Raw genomic sequence first — 18,016 nt, forward strand, 5'->3', positions numbered from 1 at the left:
TGATCTTTTCAGGAATCCAAGTTTTTGGTGTTAAAGGTTGGTAAATTAGTATGAAACAAAACTAAGTGCAGATAATTATCTAGCATTTTGGAGGAATGAGTCAAATATGATAGCTTGGACCAGTGAGTTGCACCATCGTTAAGGCTCCATTTGAGATCTGGTAGCCTGGATGGGAGTTGAGTGTTTGGGTTTAAATTAGATCAAAACTACTTCCCTTAGGCTATGACCCGATTCCAACATGTAGCTGATCTGATAGGGTCAAGGTTTGGCAACAAAGGGGGCCGATTAAAATTCTGAATTAAGGCTTGTTAGGACTGATTAGCATATGGCCCAGTATGGTTTATGAAATTTCATATGAAACCAGGGTCCGACCCATTCACACCCCTAAGGGAGATAGTCTCTCCTTTTTAAGGTAGAGGTTTTTCCACATTCATTCCTGCCTTATTGGTCAAGCCTAAATCCACATCTGCCTTATTGGTCATGCAGGTAAATTTTAAACAAGTTAAGTGTATTCTGTTGACAAGGTAACCATGGCAAGCTGCTAACCATTGTTAAACTAACAGAAGTTAATAGAAAGGCGGGTTCGGCTAACTTTGGCTAACGGAGCAAAATGTAGAGTTGAATTTGAGACTAGGAATGAGGCAGGGGTTGATTTGGGTTTAGCCCATAAGGCAAGGATGGATATGGGAAAAAAACTCTAAAATATAAAAAACTTTAAAATTGCTTTTGACACATGTTAATACCAAAATATCTTCCAAATACGTGATATTTTCATGCTCATACCAGCTTGAAGAATATCATGGTGTAGCAATTTTTCTCATAATGATGCCACAGATTACGATGTACCACCAATTTGTCAATAATAAAAATAAATAAAGCGAGGCCGGGCAAATGTGTAAAGCCAACCAAACGAATCTCACGATCATTCACCCTGCTACAAGAATCAAAAACCAAAAATATCACAATCTCATGTTTGATCCTTTCCTTCCAAATTGGAGAATGAGAAATATACTGCTACAAGTGGTTGATTTGACTACCCGATTCTACAAAATTTCACTCAAGGAAAATCATGCCGAATGCCCTTCGTCTCTAGCAGTTCTGAGACTTTTGATTTTACTGGATAAAGAAACAGGAACTCTCAACGAATCATCACGCCTTGCAAAGACTGAGAGGCTTCCTCAGACGCTTTGTTGTACTGAATCGTCCTTAAAGCATTGCTTACATTAGCCTGAAACAAGGTATCCAAAAATTCAGTAGCTACACTGAAAATATGTCGATGATGCTAGTCTTGGTAGATTAAGAAGATGAAAGCAAATAGAACAAAAAGAAAAAAAAACGGCTATGCTAACGCAAAATGAAAAAATGATCTCACCCTCCATTCTTCAAGTCTTGAGCGAAGAGCTTCCCATTGGGAAAATCCAAGCACACGCTCAGTGTGTCGGCTGCACAATATTATACACAAGAAGAAAAGTTCAAACCAACAACAGAGTTGTAAATTTACCGTTTTTTTCAGATAGTTTCAGTAACCTCATTCAAGTTCAGCATACCTCACAATGACAGTCTCATTCATTTGATCCATCTTGCAGTCCAACAACTTTGCGCTTATAGCTCGAACAACCCAATATTCCACCTCATCATCTGTGACCTATAAACAGAAACAACCATTGTAGTGGATATCTAAAAATAGGTTTTCATATATTGGTCTCTGAAGGTTCAAATCAAGATTGGCAAGACACTTGACCTTCAGTCATCACAGTCAAGCCATTGCCATAACTTGGCCAAGTCATCTGGGATTTGGAACGTTCACAGGCCCACAGAAACTACTCAGAGCCACTGGAGAAGATATTTGACCCAAAGGCCTCTAAGAAAACAACAGGTCATTTTTTTAGGACATGCTCATGCTTCCGCCAACCCGACCATCACATGATGTTCCGAATATAACTTAACCCCACCAAACCATGCCAGAGCAGATCTTCATGGTTCAATCCATCCCGACTTACATAGACCAGACTGGGTCAGTCAAGAGTCCAATATCTTGGTGAGCTTGGACAGAGCAACCTTAGTAAATAAGTTGACTTTGGGACGACCTGTGGGAGTTAGATCAACCTTGCCGGATGACAACCCATGGATATTCTACCGTGATTGTTCCCCAGTGGCCAGGTGGCACAATCTAACTTGGGTCACCCCATTCCAAGTCACTACCTCGGTAGGCTTGAATCAGGCCCCATTATAAAGGGCCTGTAATATATATATATATATATATATATATATATATATAGAGAGAGAGAGAGAGAGAGAGACTCACTAGAAGTGTATCCCTGATGACGGCATAAGGTATCTCTGAAGAACCATTAGAACTCAGATCGGCTAACGACATCAACCGCATCTTTGTTATGCACTCTTCATGAACAAGGCCTTCAAGAAGCACATCCATGAAGATAGTAAAATACAAGATAAAGATATGCTGGAAGAAGATGAATGCAAGGGCAACAAAGTTAAATACCATAGCCTTTCAACAGTGTCGAATTAGCAGCATGGAAATCCAGATATGCGTCCAACCTCTGCGTGAGGAAAATCTTCAACAGCTGAAAGGCCAACGCATATTTTCCATCCTTCTCCAACTGCCGAACGGCTGGCATATCTAGCAAATCACACTGCAAGGAAAGATTAAAGTTATTGACTAAAACATCATTGCAGCTAAAGGAAAAAGAAGTCAACAGTGTATGATTCTTTTGAAATTGTCAGTTTTTTTTTTTTGAACTCGAATCAAGAATGCATTGCATCTGCATGCTTCTGTCTGTGTGTGAGGTCCAGTGGGCAGGGTGTGTGGGGGTGCATGTATGTGTGCTTGCATTTGTTCTTAGCACCGAAAAGATGCACAACAGATCAACATAAGCACCAATCAAGGACGCTTTGCCAGAAAGCACAAGGTACAATGATAAGTTGACATATTTTAATACTTAGATGGGAATACAAATATATGAATCAGAATGGTATCACAAAATTTACTAATTACTAGAACTAGCCTCAAGAACTTGTAATCCTGTGATCTGTTAAATCCCAATGGCCAAATGATAAAGTATCTTTCAATTTACCAAGAGAGTTTCAATTGAGCAAACCAAAAAATTTAACTACTGCAAACCCTATTTTGGTATGTTCTCAAGTTGGTTGCAGAGACAGCTTTTGTTTTTTCTTCTTAACAGGAGAGGGGATGTCAATGAAATGAGAATGAAGGAAACTAAGCTAGAAAAAGGTACATATTTCCTCAAACATCCCGAGCAATTGTTCCCCATAATGCCAGAACATTGTTCAGAAAACTACAGATATATGACAAGGAATTAGCACTTACCACCAATTGCACAACGTAGCAGGTCATCAACAGCACAAGTAAATAAATCTGTAGCTACAAATGCTTTTACAGCAACTGAAACTCCAGATACGAAATTGGCTGAAAACCAATTCTCTTATTTTGACTGGAAGAAAGCAGCCTCAGCTGAACAACATATCTCAGCAACTCAGGGTATGTTTGGTTGCATTCAAATGTAAATTGGAATCTCGTGCAAATGAGAGAATGAATCTCATTTGCACAGCTAAACAAACATGTGATTTGGAATCTCACGCAAATGACATAATAAATCGCATTTGCACAGCCAACCAAACATGTAATTTGGAATCTCATGCAAATGAGAAATGGAATGTGATTCGAAATCACATTTGAAGTGAATCTCATGTGATTCCAAATCACATGGTGGAATATGTGATATGAAATCATATGACTTCAAATTACATTTGATTCCATCTCACGTGACTAAGAATCACATGAGATGCAACCAAACATACCCTTAATCTAGCAAAGTTGCAACTCATTCAACTTGACAGCCATAACTACAACTCCATGTCATTCATCTAAAGTCAACAAGTGAAAACTGGCCGATTTAGTTTGCTGCCGTGAGACTTGGCCCAGTTCATCAAAGAGTTCATAGCCAAAATAGCACATTTACATAATCATTTGACTTTTTCAGTCCAACACTCAGTTGGAGGAGATGACCTAATTGATACTTGGTTCATAGAGCTCTTAAAGACATTGAGAAATGAGAAGAGATAACTTCAATGAAAATAATGTTCATGGTTCGTAGCAGGCATAATGACTAATATCATGTGAACGTACAAGTACCTGGAACATGTCAGGAGCTTTCACAAATTCAAGGATAGCTCTCTCAGCTACCGGTTTAGTTTTACTCATAGTATGTGCATCCTCATTTGAAAAGGTTGCCAAATACTTGGTCAAAAAGGAGAAATATTCCTTTGATGAACTGCAAAATCAAGAAAGCTAAATAATCACCTAATAATGACACAAAAGGTAAGTATCATACTAGATATAGACCATACCCATACCTTTTATTTTCTGCTAGGACATTTGAAATTTTCAGAAACAATCTCCGTTGCTCCAAGGGACCAATGTCCCATTCTTTCAAGAAATTGTCTATCTTTTTGAAAGAAGGGATGATGCTTTCCGTAACTTCCCCCCTGACAGCCAATTCAAGGGCTTTCTCATACACAAAGAACCTGCTGTAGGGGTGTTCCAGTAGGTTGTACAGGTTGAACAAGCTGGGAAGAAGAAGGAGATGAAGAGTAAGACAAGACCATCATAAATTTCAAAAGATCAGAGAGGGAAGCACACGGTTACATTTTCAAGCGGAAGGCAGGCTTGTCAATTGGCTGCGCTATTTCAGCCTCTTCATCTGGTTGTTCAGATATTTCAGGCATTTTATTTGGTTGTTGGTTTATCTTAGTACATATACGGTCTGCAATCTCCATTGCTTCATCTGGACTACCAGCCTTTGTGACGAGGTTGCAAATAACAGTGTATATGCAATCTAAGTCTGAAATGAAAAGGGGGCAAAAAATATATTCAAATTAAGCTAACAAATAAGCAGAAGATCAGCCTAACAATTTTATGAGAAGTTTAAGTGCAAGCAGAAAAATACATTTTCCATAATACAGAAAAATGTCTATTTTGCAAATCAACAGACCTATGCCCTCCTTTGAAAAAAAATCATAACAAACATTATTCTGTCCAATGTAAAGAGAAAACAATCATGTTCAAGTTAATCCAAACCTTTATCTGAAACCCTCGAGAATACAAGGTCAGCAGGAGTAAGCATAAGAGAAGCCAAATCTACCCATCTTCTCATCACCATGAATTCTTGGGCCTCATCACATAGTCGAGCCACTTGATGCTCTGCAATCTATGAATACAATAAAATGATGTCAAACTTAAAGAGTTTTGCCAAAATCATACCTAAAGACCATATATAGCACTCCTATTATTGGTTAAACCTTCAGAAACAAGAAATTTTTCCAAAAGGCCAAATATGAAAAGCACCGAAAACTTGCATATAGCATAGAATTGTTGGATGGACCAACTTAATGAAAAATCAAAAGAAAAAGTATGTCAAAGAAAATTTATGGACCAAATACTTCCATTGCCCATGAATCAGCTAAGGAACCAACATAGAGAGGATGCACAGTGAACATAGAGAAGCAAGAAACCCCTTTTCCTTTTTTTTTCCTTTAATGTTTCAGACAAAGTCACTTAGCCACAGCATGAATATGCCGTACAATATTACAACCTACGCACCAGGCTCAAGAAAAGTCAGACCGAGCTTTACACAATTCTACAAGTTCACCAACTAATCAATCAAAGACCCAGAATAAGCTGCACAATGTAGATACCTAGAGCTATCATCTATGTAGTCAAAGGCGCCTAGTCGGAGGAAAAACTAGGAATCCCTAGTTTTCCCCCTTCAGGGGTACCAATTTTTCTGCCTAGGCACCTAGTCGGTCCTTGCCTAGGCAGGAAAATCGGTACCCTGACAACTTGTTATGTGCATTTTTTGCTTATTGTTGATTGATTTTATGTGGCATACATTCCTTACTAATTTTAGCAGTTCATTTACACATTTTTTATATTTTTTTAATTAAGGTACCGACTGATCCGCCTAGTCTCTGACTAGGCTTTTTAGGGGTCCACCGACTAGGCACTGCCTAGTGCTTTTGACTGCATAGGCTATCATATTATATGCACTAGAACACAGAATATACATGCCATATTCACCTAGGCTTTTCTGTTAACTATCATGAGCTAAGCAAAGAAGAAACCTCCCCAAAATATCACACCTATGGAGCCATGTCACACAAGAAGGGGTATGACTAGGGCCAGTCGAGACAGTAAGCTTTCATTATTGTACTTTTTTACTGTAAAATAATTTGGCCGTGGCCTTCTTTTGGAAGCCAAATGCAAAGATCGCATATCCTCAGTTATCAAATTCTTTAGTATCATATAGTGACCAAGTTATATATGTAAACAGAGGATGAGTTCTATGAGGCAACTCTATCTTAACTGAGGTTCCTACATAGATAGGACATGCAAAACTGTCACATGATAAATTAGTACAATTATAAGGATTTTCTGATGGTGCCAAAATATTAGAAATTCTCATTTCAACCATCCAGAAGTGCACCAACTTCCTTATGGCTACTCAGCCAAATAGGCGTTTGGTAAGATGAGAACAATCTGCAAGTTTCAGGTACTGAGATGGTTAGGAAAGGCCGGCCAAACCTTGATGAAGCAATCAGTTTTTCTTTTTTCTTTTTTTTTGCCTTTTATCTTGCCACAGATGCATTAAAATGTATTTGACTATTTTCTGCTACGTATATTGCACATTTTGCCAATAAAAATATTTTGACTGCACATGTGCCAACTACCTTTTGGTGAGTGAAAGCCATACGCTAACTTCCTTATCATGGATTAATTAATCACCATGGTCATATTCATGATGATTTCTTACATCTATATCTCACTGACCTTAAGGATTTCCTATTAGAGAGCTACCAGCAAATCCAGCTTTCAATTGAGAATCACTGACTTATACCCTTTCCCCAAAGAACAGAAAGGTATTATTGTTAAAGGAGCATCCGGCCTATGGACTACATTTCCTGGAAGATTCTACCATTTGAAACAGCAGTGAGTCTTGTCCCAGTGACCACCTCCTAGTAAACTAAAGAAGGGCAAGGACTCCACCTATATGCCTTTTTTCAGATGTACTATCAGAAATGCATACTACAAAACATATCACTCCATCTTTACCACATGACTCTTGAATAAAACAAGGTGTGAATATGGTAACATCATGTTTAGCTCCATCCCAAAAGAGGCATATAGCGGTTACTTTCTCCACCAATTCTGATAAAACCTACAGAAGCAATGCTACCGACTAACACAATGGAAGAATTATCACGTAATGGAAGGTAAATACGTGTCTAGCAAAGGAAAGGACTTTCTCAGTTTTATAGGTTACCATTACAAAAGGCATTAGCGAAATATTTGACATAAACAGGAGAAGAAACCCTCTCTGCATATTTGATTCTATCTGCCTGTCTGTCTCTAACCGCCAAACCACTACCACATTATCAGACTCCACAGGATGCATTTACCACAACTTTCTATCCTAAGAGTTGCCAGATCCTCGGCAGGCAATTGACAAGAACACCTAGACATCAAGAAAAGATCACATGACTCACTGCAGTAGCTTGTAGCACTACCACTAATTAACATCTTACACAGGATATCAACATATTGCCATCAAAAGGCTACCAAAAATTGATGTATGTAAAACTATGTAACAGCAGGATAAAGCCTAGAATTTTTTCGACAAACCACAAACGGGGACCACCTAAAGTTACTATTAGATACACCCCGTTAACGAATTCCAAAAGCAAAATTGAACCATACAGGTACACAAATTCTTTATAACTCCATCAACAAAACCGTCAAAATAGAGGAAGATGACATTTTGTTAGGGATCGACAAGCAAACAGAATCAAACGAAAGTCCGCATGGGCCCAGAAACTCGAAAAAAAAAAAGCAGGAGGAGGCAGACATACGTACAGAAACCTCAATTTCGATACCAAAAACCCGAAACCCTCAAAATGTAGTACTAATCAAGGAAATTATTCGCCGATAAAAAAAGGAAAAAATCACATCCAAGAGAACAGAATCGATCACAAGAACGCTCGACAACAAGCAACGACGCGAAATCAACGAAGAGTGTTTACCTCAGGCCCTGCGTCGGCCCACGCGAGTTCGGAGGTGAATCTGACGACTGAGAGGGCGAGATCCTCCTCCGAGGTTTCCACTATCGTCGCCATCGCCAGAGATCGATCAAGAAAATGCAGGAAGCGGAGGAGGAAGAAGGCAAGACGGGAAGACCCTCCGAAGAAACCAGCTTAATTTCAGAAACCCTACGCCTCTGAAGAAGCTCTAGGGACTCCAGAAAACCCTAGAATCGCCCGATGAAGAACCAGAGCCGACGATTGATGTCCACCACGCCGAGGGATTGGAAAGAAAGGAGAAAGAGAAACCCTAAAACCCCCCAAAAAAAGAAATTTACAGAAAGCCACCTTACGTATCGGATATTTACATAAAACGCCAACACTTATCATATTACATTTCACCTGCACATCTCAAGCACGTCTAAGTGAAAATGTGGACCAATCCTATCCATTGATTGGATGGCAAGGATTGAATGTAGGATGGAACCCGTCCTGTTTCAGGGGATCTGTACTCTTTTTACCACTTAAAGACATTATCATTTTTACTTTTTGATTGTTTTCAGTAGTTTCTAATAATATTTTAACAAAATAAATTTTTATATATTAAAATATAAAAAGCATATTTATTGGTTAAAAGTATTAAAAAAATCTGCACGTTCATGTCCTACTTTTCAATTTTGTAATTGTGAATGAAATTCACTCAACCTGGCTGTTTGACTACTTGTCCAAGCTTGGACAGAACACATGTCCAACACGGACAGACCACATGCTCTGTCCAGAACAAGAAAAATTGTACTTGTCCAGCATTTGCTTAGACTGGACAAGGACGTGCTCATTGCATCCCGCGTTTGATTTTTTTGTGTTGACAGCTTGAGCACATATACGTCAAGTAGCTTGTTCTAGATCGTACTACTTTATCTGCCCCACCATATTTCTGTTTAAACATAGCTCAGATATGAATCTCCAATTGGATATAAATATCAGAAAATGATTAAGTTTTTGTTATTTGAGAAAAAAACAGTAACTCATATTTTTTGATATACAATTGCTTTAATGGGTATCATATTGGATCCAATTATTATAGCATGTCAAAAAACTATGGATTTTAGCTTCAAATATAAATATCTAATTAGATCTAAATGCCCAAAAATATTTAAAGCTTTAATAATTTAAGAAAAAATAGGAATTCATATCTTTTGATATACAACTACTTTAATTGGTATCATATCGGATACAATTATAATAGTACGTCAAAAAATTATGGATTTTAGCCCCAAATATAAACCTCATATTGCATCTACATATCAAAAATTGTTTAAATTTTGAGTAATTCAAGAAAAAATAGGAATTCATATTTTTTTATATATAAATGCTTTAATGGGTATCATATTGGATCAAAAAATTATGGATTTTAAACTTGGATATGGATCTCAAACTAGACCAAAATACCCAAAATTGTTTAAATTTTGGGCAATTTAGGGAAAAAATGAGAAATATTTTTTAATATACAAGCACAAAAACCATAAAACCCTAAACTGCAATAAAAATAAATCATAAAAATTAAAGAAACCACAAAATCAAATAAAAAGTAAACCCTAAAATCAGCCCCAAAGGGGTTTGGCATGGTGGGATGGGACCTAAGCCACTAGGGAGGTGGTCTAGGTTCAAATCCCATAGGTGTTACCCCTTGTGCAAATTGAAACGTGGCAGCTATCCAGGGACCAAAGGTAAGCCCACGAAGTTTTATGCTACTAGGACAATGATCGTAAGTACGATAGGCAAAGCCAACATATCTCTGATCTTATCTTGGGGATGGTGTCTCTGTGTAAACATAAAATAAACTTAAAATATAATATATTTCTATTCAAAACAATCAAACCCTAATTTTAACCTTAATTCAACTTAAAATGCATGTCATTCACAGCAATCAATATAACAACCCCAATTCATACCCATGAAAAAATGGTAATTTTTTTTTAAACAAATGCGAAAATATTCTCAGAAACCCGAGGCCCTTACAGTTTAAAACAACTACCACCACAAGGGATCTTATACCCATCATCCAAACGAAGCACAAGCTTTATTTATTAAAATGCATAGAATCTGAGATATAAGCAAATAAAATATAAATAAAGCAAAAAGAAGAGTCACGCTATCCCAAGAAAAGTCTGTCAAGTACTCGCATAGCCCTCGTAGCTCCTCACAAAGCAAGTCACCTCACTAGGCCCCTGAGGCTGTGAAAAGCACAAAAGTAATGGTGTCAGAATCTAAAGAATTATGTGTATGAATCCCTTTAATGAACCAAATAAGTAAAAAGAACATAAATAAGATTCATACAAAATTTTAGAGGGATGCAATTATGACAAATTCATAACTTAATTAACTATTCATGCAATAGAGAATAAATATTAAGCATGAGGGATCAATTCAATAAACAACAAAGACTACAAGTTAAGCAATAACGACTTTAACATGCATTAGAGAACAAACATCATGCATTCACCAATATATCATAATTAAGAAAATAAGTAAATATGCATAATCTAATGCATAGCAGGAATATGCATGAATAAATTATTATTTTTTATCAGAGTATTCTTTTCATATGTATATTTCTATTAAATACACATAATTTAAGTTTCTCTTTTTAATTATCGTTGCTCGCGGATACTGCAAACGGGTAAAAGTTTTTGAGGTCAAGTAGGGTTCTCAGGGTAACTTAGCACACAAGTTGCATTTTATTAATGGGTTTCAAATTTAGCCCTTGACCGATATCAAGAATCAACACCATCCCTCAGAACATTGGAAATCAATAACAAATGTCGGAACACTATGAAAATCAATAATCATAATACCACTTTCTTGGTATACCAAAACAACAGTTGTGTCTACACACCACACCCAGGCAAAGTGGCAGATTCTTCTTAAAATTGTGGTAAGGAGAACTTCAATATTGAGTTCAGGGACAACAATAACGCACACAGAGTTTTAATATCCTCACAGTTCTCCAAAACCGCAATGTCCAAGATTCTCATATTATAAAAGAGACATCAAGGAAACGTAGATTACACTATTCTTTAATTTTTTTATCTTGTTATTAATTCATCTTCTTTAAAAATTATAATTCAACATGTAGAATTAATAACACAAGCTCGCAAATCAACATGCTAAACTCTTCACGAGATCACAACCCGTGGCAACATAAAACACTGCAATAAGAACAATTATATCATATTTGATTTTTGCAATGCATAAATAATTAAAACAAAGAGCAACACATGCTCAATACTCACACGACCTACGATGATCCATTTAGATCATCAATGCATTCATATGCAAAAATCATGAATCGCATGCCAACTATACATTCATTTCGCATATCTTTCAATGCATAATCATGCATACCCATTTAGGGATATGCATGCAACAATAATATTCATATGCATGCACATGAGTTCATATATTTATATTAAATGTCTGCTTCCATTTAATTCATATGTTCATATCAAATGCATGCTTTCACTCATGAATCACTTCACTTAAAACATGTGAGCACACATGCAAGTAGGTTCACGCAATAACACATCTATCTCATCTATGCCATAATACTTTAATTATATATGATATTAACTGCAAACATATGAAACCTTCATTCTTTTGCATACATAAGACAAGTCTAATTAAATTACATAGCTCAACACATTCACTTTATGCATGCACATGAACTTTAAACAAGCTTGAAATAACATATTGCTTAAGCATGTCACACCAAGTCAACTCATGTGAAAAATTCCATTCTTAGCATGTATTAAAATAAAAATGCATACACTTAACAAGATCTAAAAATTTAAAATATATAACAGAACATTTATATATATATATATATATATATATATATATATATATATATATATATATATATATATATATATATATATATATTGAAGGGTACCAAACTGCACCCCCTCAATTGAGGCTCAGCGCCAGCCCAACCGGGCTCGGTTGGCTGAGCTAGGCATCCACCACACAGCTCGGGCCTGTGCATTCTGCCAAAGACTGGCAGTCAACCCAAAAATAAATCTGTTTTAAAACTAAAAAAACTTTCTTTCTTTTTTCAATGCTGCCCAGTCAAGCCACTCGCCTGGGCTCCAAAGGTGTGGTAGGTTAGGTCTGCTTGATGGATTCAGCTAAGCCTGTGGCCTAGCAGAGCGTGCCCAGGTCTAGTCATGCCTGGCCGATCGAGCTGCACTCAGTTGGCCTACTGACCAGGCTTGCTCTGCAGCCCCACTATATTAGTCGGTTGCCCATTCGAGCCCACTTGGCTGGGCTCTGCGACACTAACCAGGCCTGTTACAAATAGGCTAGCACATGTCTATCAAATTATTTGCGTATGCAGAAAAAAAAACATGCTACGAAACTCACATGCATATGCATATTCTGCATGCATAAATCTACAACTTTAATCTCTTAATAGACATGATTCTACTAGTCAGTGGCGGAGACAGAAGTTTTTCGTTGAGTGGGCAGACTTCGGGTCTCGGGGACAATGCTATGGTCTTGAAGGACGATCCTGTAAAGAGTATGCACAAGTAGCAATGACAGTGGAATTAAATGTATGAAATTCTCAAACTATTTAACATGACTAGGGACTGGTTTAAGTACTGATTTATGGAACAAAACAATTCAGCAAACTGTCTCCTAAAAGATGCCTAAACGCTGTTTAAAATGTGCGAACACTGTAGGAACTCGACCCTTAAAAAAAGACAATGGGTGGCCAAAAAATCTGAACCAAACTGGTTCAGCTGAGTCAGTGAGCCATTTCACCAAACAGTTGGTGTGTGTCCCACACCCATACTACTAATAGCGCTTTTGGCTTAAAATCCAAGACGAAAAAAATCGTGAAACACAAACCCTGTCCTAAACCAAATTACTAACAATTCAAGCAAGCAAAAATAGAAATCAGATTTAACTCAAAAACTACATATAACAGTTGGAGTTGGTTAACACGGATAAATAGGAATAGCTAACTGCCTGACAAACGGTATTCAAATTGAATTGAATAGCGTCAAGTAGATAGGAAGATTAACAGCTAAATGCAAACAAAATAACCCACTAAAAATACGCATTCAGCTGGGATGTTGGGACGTTTCACCCAGTGGCGGAGCCAGGGGTGGGCATGGCTGGGCGTCGTGTTGGCAGTCGTCGCCGGCAGGTCTTCATGGGTCGTCTAATGCTTTGTAGTTTTTGAGAAACCGAAGGCTTTGGTTTCTCAGAAACCGCAAACAGGGTTATCGTGTTTGCCGATCGACAAGAAAAGCAAAAGAGAGGGGGTAGGGACTAGGGAGGTTACCTGAGACAGTGCGAGAGTCGGCTGCTAGCGATGGTCGCCGGAGATTGGCGAAGGTCCGACTGACTGCGACACCGGTGCCTCGCGTCGCCGGAGATTGCAGCAGAGTGGAAGAAGCTCGGAGGGGGGCACCGCCACCGTGGGTTCACCGAAGGGAGGCCGGCGGCACTGCAGAGCATAGGGGTTGCCGGCGAATGGGGTTGCCGCCTTGCCTGTGACAGAAGGGGAATGCCAGAACGGAGGGGCAGAGCACGAACGATAAAGAAAAACTGGCGAGGGTTTTACCCCTCGCCCCTTTTGGCAGGCTCTAGACTCATCGAGAGCCCGGGTTCCGGTCGAATCAGTTTCACGAGTCCCGATTCGATTCGGTTTTCCGAGTCATGAGTCGACTCAGTTTCAAATTTTAGGGTGGGTGGCCACCCATCCATGCCCACCTCTGGCTCCGCCACTGCTACTAGTTATGCATGCATGTACCAACACATACTTCGAATTAAGAACACCTGCATATTCAGATTTCTCAAATTGATATGTATGCATAAACATAATTTTTTCTCTTACAATGAGCCAACGTTCAAATGCTCTTTTGATAGGATATTCATGAAACATCAAAAATATCATAAGACAAGCACATAACACGCTATATTTGTTATGAACTAAATTCGGTTTTAGCATGAGAATAGACATGTACAAATTTTTTTTTTGTAAGATGTATAAAACCGAAAATACATTCATAAAAGATGATTCATAAATCCTCATCCATGTATTTTAGAGTAAACATCTAGATTTACTCATTTTCCATGGATTTTCTCAAAAACATTGGATGAAAATCGAATTCATGCTCTTTTCTCATTCAAAATAAGAGAAAGACCCGTACCTTATGCAAAGATCGAAAAGAAATATGAATTTAATGATGAAAACGATGGATAATTGAAGAAGGAAGCCTTCTTCTTCCTCTTTCTCTATTTTCCTCTCCTTTTCTCTCTTTCTTTCTCCCTTTCTCCTTCTCTTACTTTTTTTTTTGGAGGTTTATATAGCCAAAGAGGGGGGTGACCCCTCCCCCCCCCCCCCTCTTTAGCCCCTTCTAGATGGGTTGGAGAAGAGAGTACAAGCCACTAGGGGTTCTCTTCTCTCCTGAGAGTTCTGAAATTTTTGAAATTCTCCAAGTTGATTTTTTCAAAGTTTTAATTCATTTGGGCCTTATGTTTTTCAAACCTTTTTGGATCCTTCTAGATGTGTTTAAGGACTCTACTAAGAGTCCTAAACAAATATCAAAATAAAAAATTGAAATTAAATTAAATTAAATTAAATTAAATTAATATTAAATAATAAATAAATTTTCAAAAGCTTTCAAAAGTTATTATATCAATATGGGAGACTTCTTAACACTAATTAAGTTCAATTTAAAAGTATCTAATAAATTTAAAGGTAAAAAAATGATGGACATGGATCTGGATCTAGATCTAAGATCCAAATCCATCTCTAAATATCTAAATGGGTATTGGGTTGGACCAATACCAGATTAATACGGGTTTTGGATAAAGTCTAGATCCATATTAATTTGGATCAAATCCATCAGATTTGGTCCAATCTAAATCTGGATCCAAACTGACAAACCGTTTCTTTTTTAAAAAAATGTGATTTTCAGGCCAACTGTAACCCGAATAAAGGAAAATAAAATATTGTTATGTTTAAAATTATGAGACGCATCCAACAATATATAACTCGAATTTCGCTTCTAAAATTCATAGAAAAATAACATGATTTTTTCTCAAATTTTGCTTAAATTTAAAGGTTGAAAATAAAACTTTTTCTCACATTTTAAGTGGCTTGTTAAAGCCTTGACAATGAAACCTGGGTCATGCCCAGTCTCAAAATCATCGGCCTAAAATTGAGAATCTATCAATTTTTCTTCTATACTTAGCCAAATTTTAAAAAAAAATCTCAAAATGACTAAGTGTGAAAATACACGATATTACATCTGTAACGCTCCAGAAGTTCGACTTAAGACAAGAAGATTTGAATAAAATTACCTTCGAAAGTCAGAGTTTGCAGCAAAGATTTTCAAAGATACCAAAGGTTTTAGATAAAAGTACAAGTCGATTCTTTTGAGCACGTTAGCAAAAAGACTCAGCACAAACCCGTTTCCTAACTAAGCCAAACAACGAGCAAAAGATAGAAAAGAGTTTATCCATAAAAAGGTTTAGTCTGTACAGAACAGGGGGAGTCATCCACCCCTAACAAAAAATACAAAACCCAAAGTGAAGTAGCCAGAATGTCGATGAGAGAGGTGAGACTTTGATCATGTAGCATTGCACCACCGCCTATAAGGAGAGTCTACCTGTCACCTACACCCATAAAAATGGGGTCAGTCCTGAAAACTGGTAGGTGCGCAAAAGAATAAGAAGAACATCAACTAAGCTAAAGCATGTTCATATCTAAGCAAATATAAACTAATGCAACAGGCAGTATGCATGTGAATAGCAAAGACCATAGCAAAGCTAACCAGAATATCATCACGAGCTCAAGCAGGCTAGTATTACAGTGATAACAATCTAACTGTAAGCAGTCACAACAAAACTTATCATGCATACCTTCTAACTATCGCAAGTAGCAAACTAGTAGCAAGGTAAAGCAGACAGTCAAAAGCAAGAACAAAGAACAACTGTGAGCATGCCATAATGTGATCTAATTATTAACTGGCCATTATGGGTACACACAATGTATAAAACGTAGAAATAGCCAAGATCCATTCGGGGGTTCATTATGCTATGTATTTTATTATACTCCGAAGGACTGACTGAGTCCGATCCTAAGGGAACGACCAGTGGCCAAGAGAGTAAGTCCCCAAAGGCAAAACAGGGCCCAAGAATGCATCCAACTTATGCAGAAGTGTCAGACGACTACCACCTAGGATACTTATGGTAACACCATTTTCTCTACCTTCGATGATCGAAGAAGCCGAACCTTTGCCCATAATAGTCATTAATGCATGTCCATCAGAGGTTTCGTACCATCCATCATCTCTCTTGATGAACCATCCTGAACAAGTATGATGAGGGGTTTTTCTTCATCATCGCCTTGCTCTACATGCTCTGGTCTATTCGACCCACACAAGCAACTTGCTTGTGAAGGCACATGATTATCATTTAGTCAGATGTCCACAATTATGCTTTTTCACATACCATGAGGTCTATCCACCTCGTGTTACTCATCGTAGCATCGCATATCATTGCCAAGAGATGCGGCTAGGCTCATAGCCACAAGCCACAAGGAGGCACTCAAAACAAGCTCAAAAGTTGTTAGCAATCTCTAGAGATACCTGAGAAATAGAAACAATAGCATGATCGCAATTTACATGACGCATGCAAGAAGTGAAGCAGTAAGAGCATAAACAAGCAGGTCAAGCACAAGCCCAAGGTGCGTAAAGCGCGAGGCAACAGAAAGTAAAGTGCTGAAACGTAAACAGTCAAGGCGCATAAAGCGCGGGGTGACAGAAAGTAAAGTGCTGAAACGTAAACAGCCAAGGCGCATAAAGTGTGGGGCGACAAAAAGTAAAGTGCTGAAACGTAAATAGGACAAGGATCGCGAAACCACGTCCTTGAGTTAAAAGACAAAAAGTAAAGCATTGGAAAGTAAACAGGACAAGGATTGCGAGACTGCATCTTTGAGTTAAAAGAAAAAAAGTAAAGCATAGGCATGTAAAGCGCGGCGACAACAGAAAGTAAAGTGCTGAAAAGATAAAGAGGACAAGGATTGTGAAACCGCATCCTTGAGTTAAAGAACATACATATATAACTTATATGTATACGTATATAATCATCCTTTTGTTTGATTATCTTCTCTTTAGTTTTAGTTTTGTTCATTCAAAGTCCTTTCATGCAACTTTCTCCTACCTTGGGGGGTTGCGGGTTCCCAAACGCCTGAGGGCGTAAGTACGAACGGTCTCGGGTCATGGGACACGCATGCGCTTCGTCAAGCGTAAAAAGTTAGTGTGCAAGACAAAGATGAGACAAAGGCCTGGCCACTAAAGAGGGACAGGAAAACAGAGTCCTTGTCGAACAACAAAACAGGTGGCAGGGGGCTCCGCACCCTTGTAAACACCCCAAATTTTTCAAAATTTTATAAATATTCCCTTTTTGCCCTTGACCTCCATTTTCTGAATAATTGAGTCAGTTTTAAAACAGAATTCCAGTTTATTTCTCAGATTTACTAGAATCTAAATCAATTTTTTATGTTTGACTCAATTTCGATCTGAATCCAGTGCCAAAATTCAAGTCTGAGCCTCATTATCCAATTCTCAAATAAAATTTATAAAAATACCAAAAATAATTTCTGAAAGGCTCAAACAGTCCCTCAGGTGTCCGTTTGGATCCATTCCTCTGTACTCCTCGATTCAAGTTTAAAAACTCGAATATTTTTCTCAAAACCTAGATCCAAACCCGTCTTCTGAAGAAATTACAAAAAATTCAAACCCGAATCCTCAGAAGACACTGCTTTTGTAAAAATTTTTAAAGTTCACAAAATTAGTTTGAAAATCTTTAGTTTTTAAAAGCT

General features: G+C 37.8%; 1 protein-coding gene across 1 annotated transcript; it reads right to left on the bottom strand.

Annotated features, from left to right (window-relative positions):
- Positions 1-852: 852 nt before the first annotated feature.
- Positions 853-8,379, bottom strand: LOC149848797 (uncharacterized). Its single transcript, XM_090012498.1, has 10 exons — positions 8,119-8,379; positions 5,120-5,249; positions 4,688-4,883; positions 4,396-4,608; positions 4,175-4,313; positions 2,504-2,654; positions 2,306-2,415; positions 1,548-1,645; positions 1,373-1,442; positions 853-1,228 (listed from the first exon to the last, which is right to left on the bottom strand). The coding sequence occupies exons 1-10, from the start codon at positions 8,209-8,211 to the stop codon at positions 1,139-1,141; spliced, it is 1,290 nt and encodes a 429-aa protein (XP_089868624.1). The 5' UTR covers positions 8,212-8,379; the 3' UTR covers positions 853-1,138.
- Between the last annotated feature and the right edge of the window lie 9,637 nt (positions 8,380-18,016).

The sequence above is a fragment of the Nuphar pumila genome, chromosome 1 (assembly GCF_984573655.1).
Source record: "Nuphar pumila chromosome 1, dmNupPumi1.hap1.1, whole genome shotgun sequence".
Lineage (NCBI taxonomy): Eukaryota > Viridiplantae > Streptophyta > Magnoliopsida > Nymphaeales > Nymphaeaceae > Nuphar > Nuphar pumila.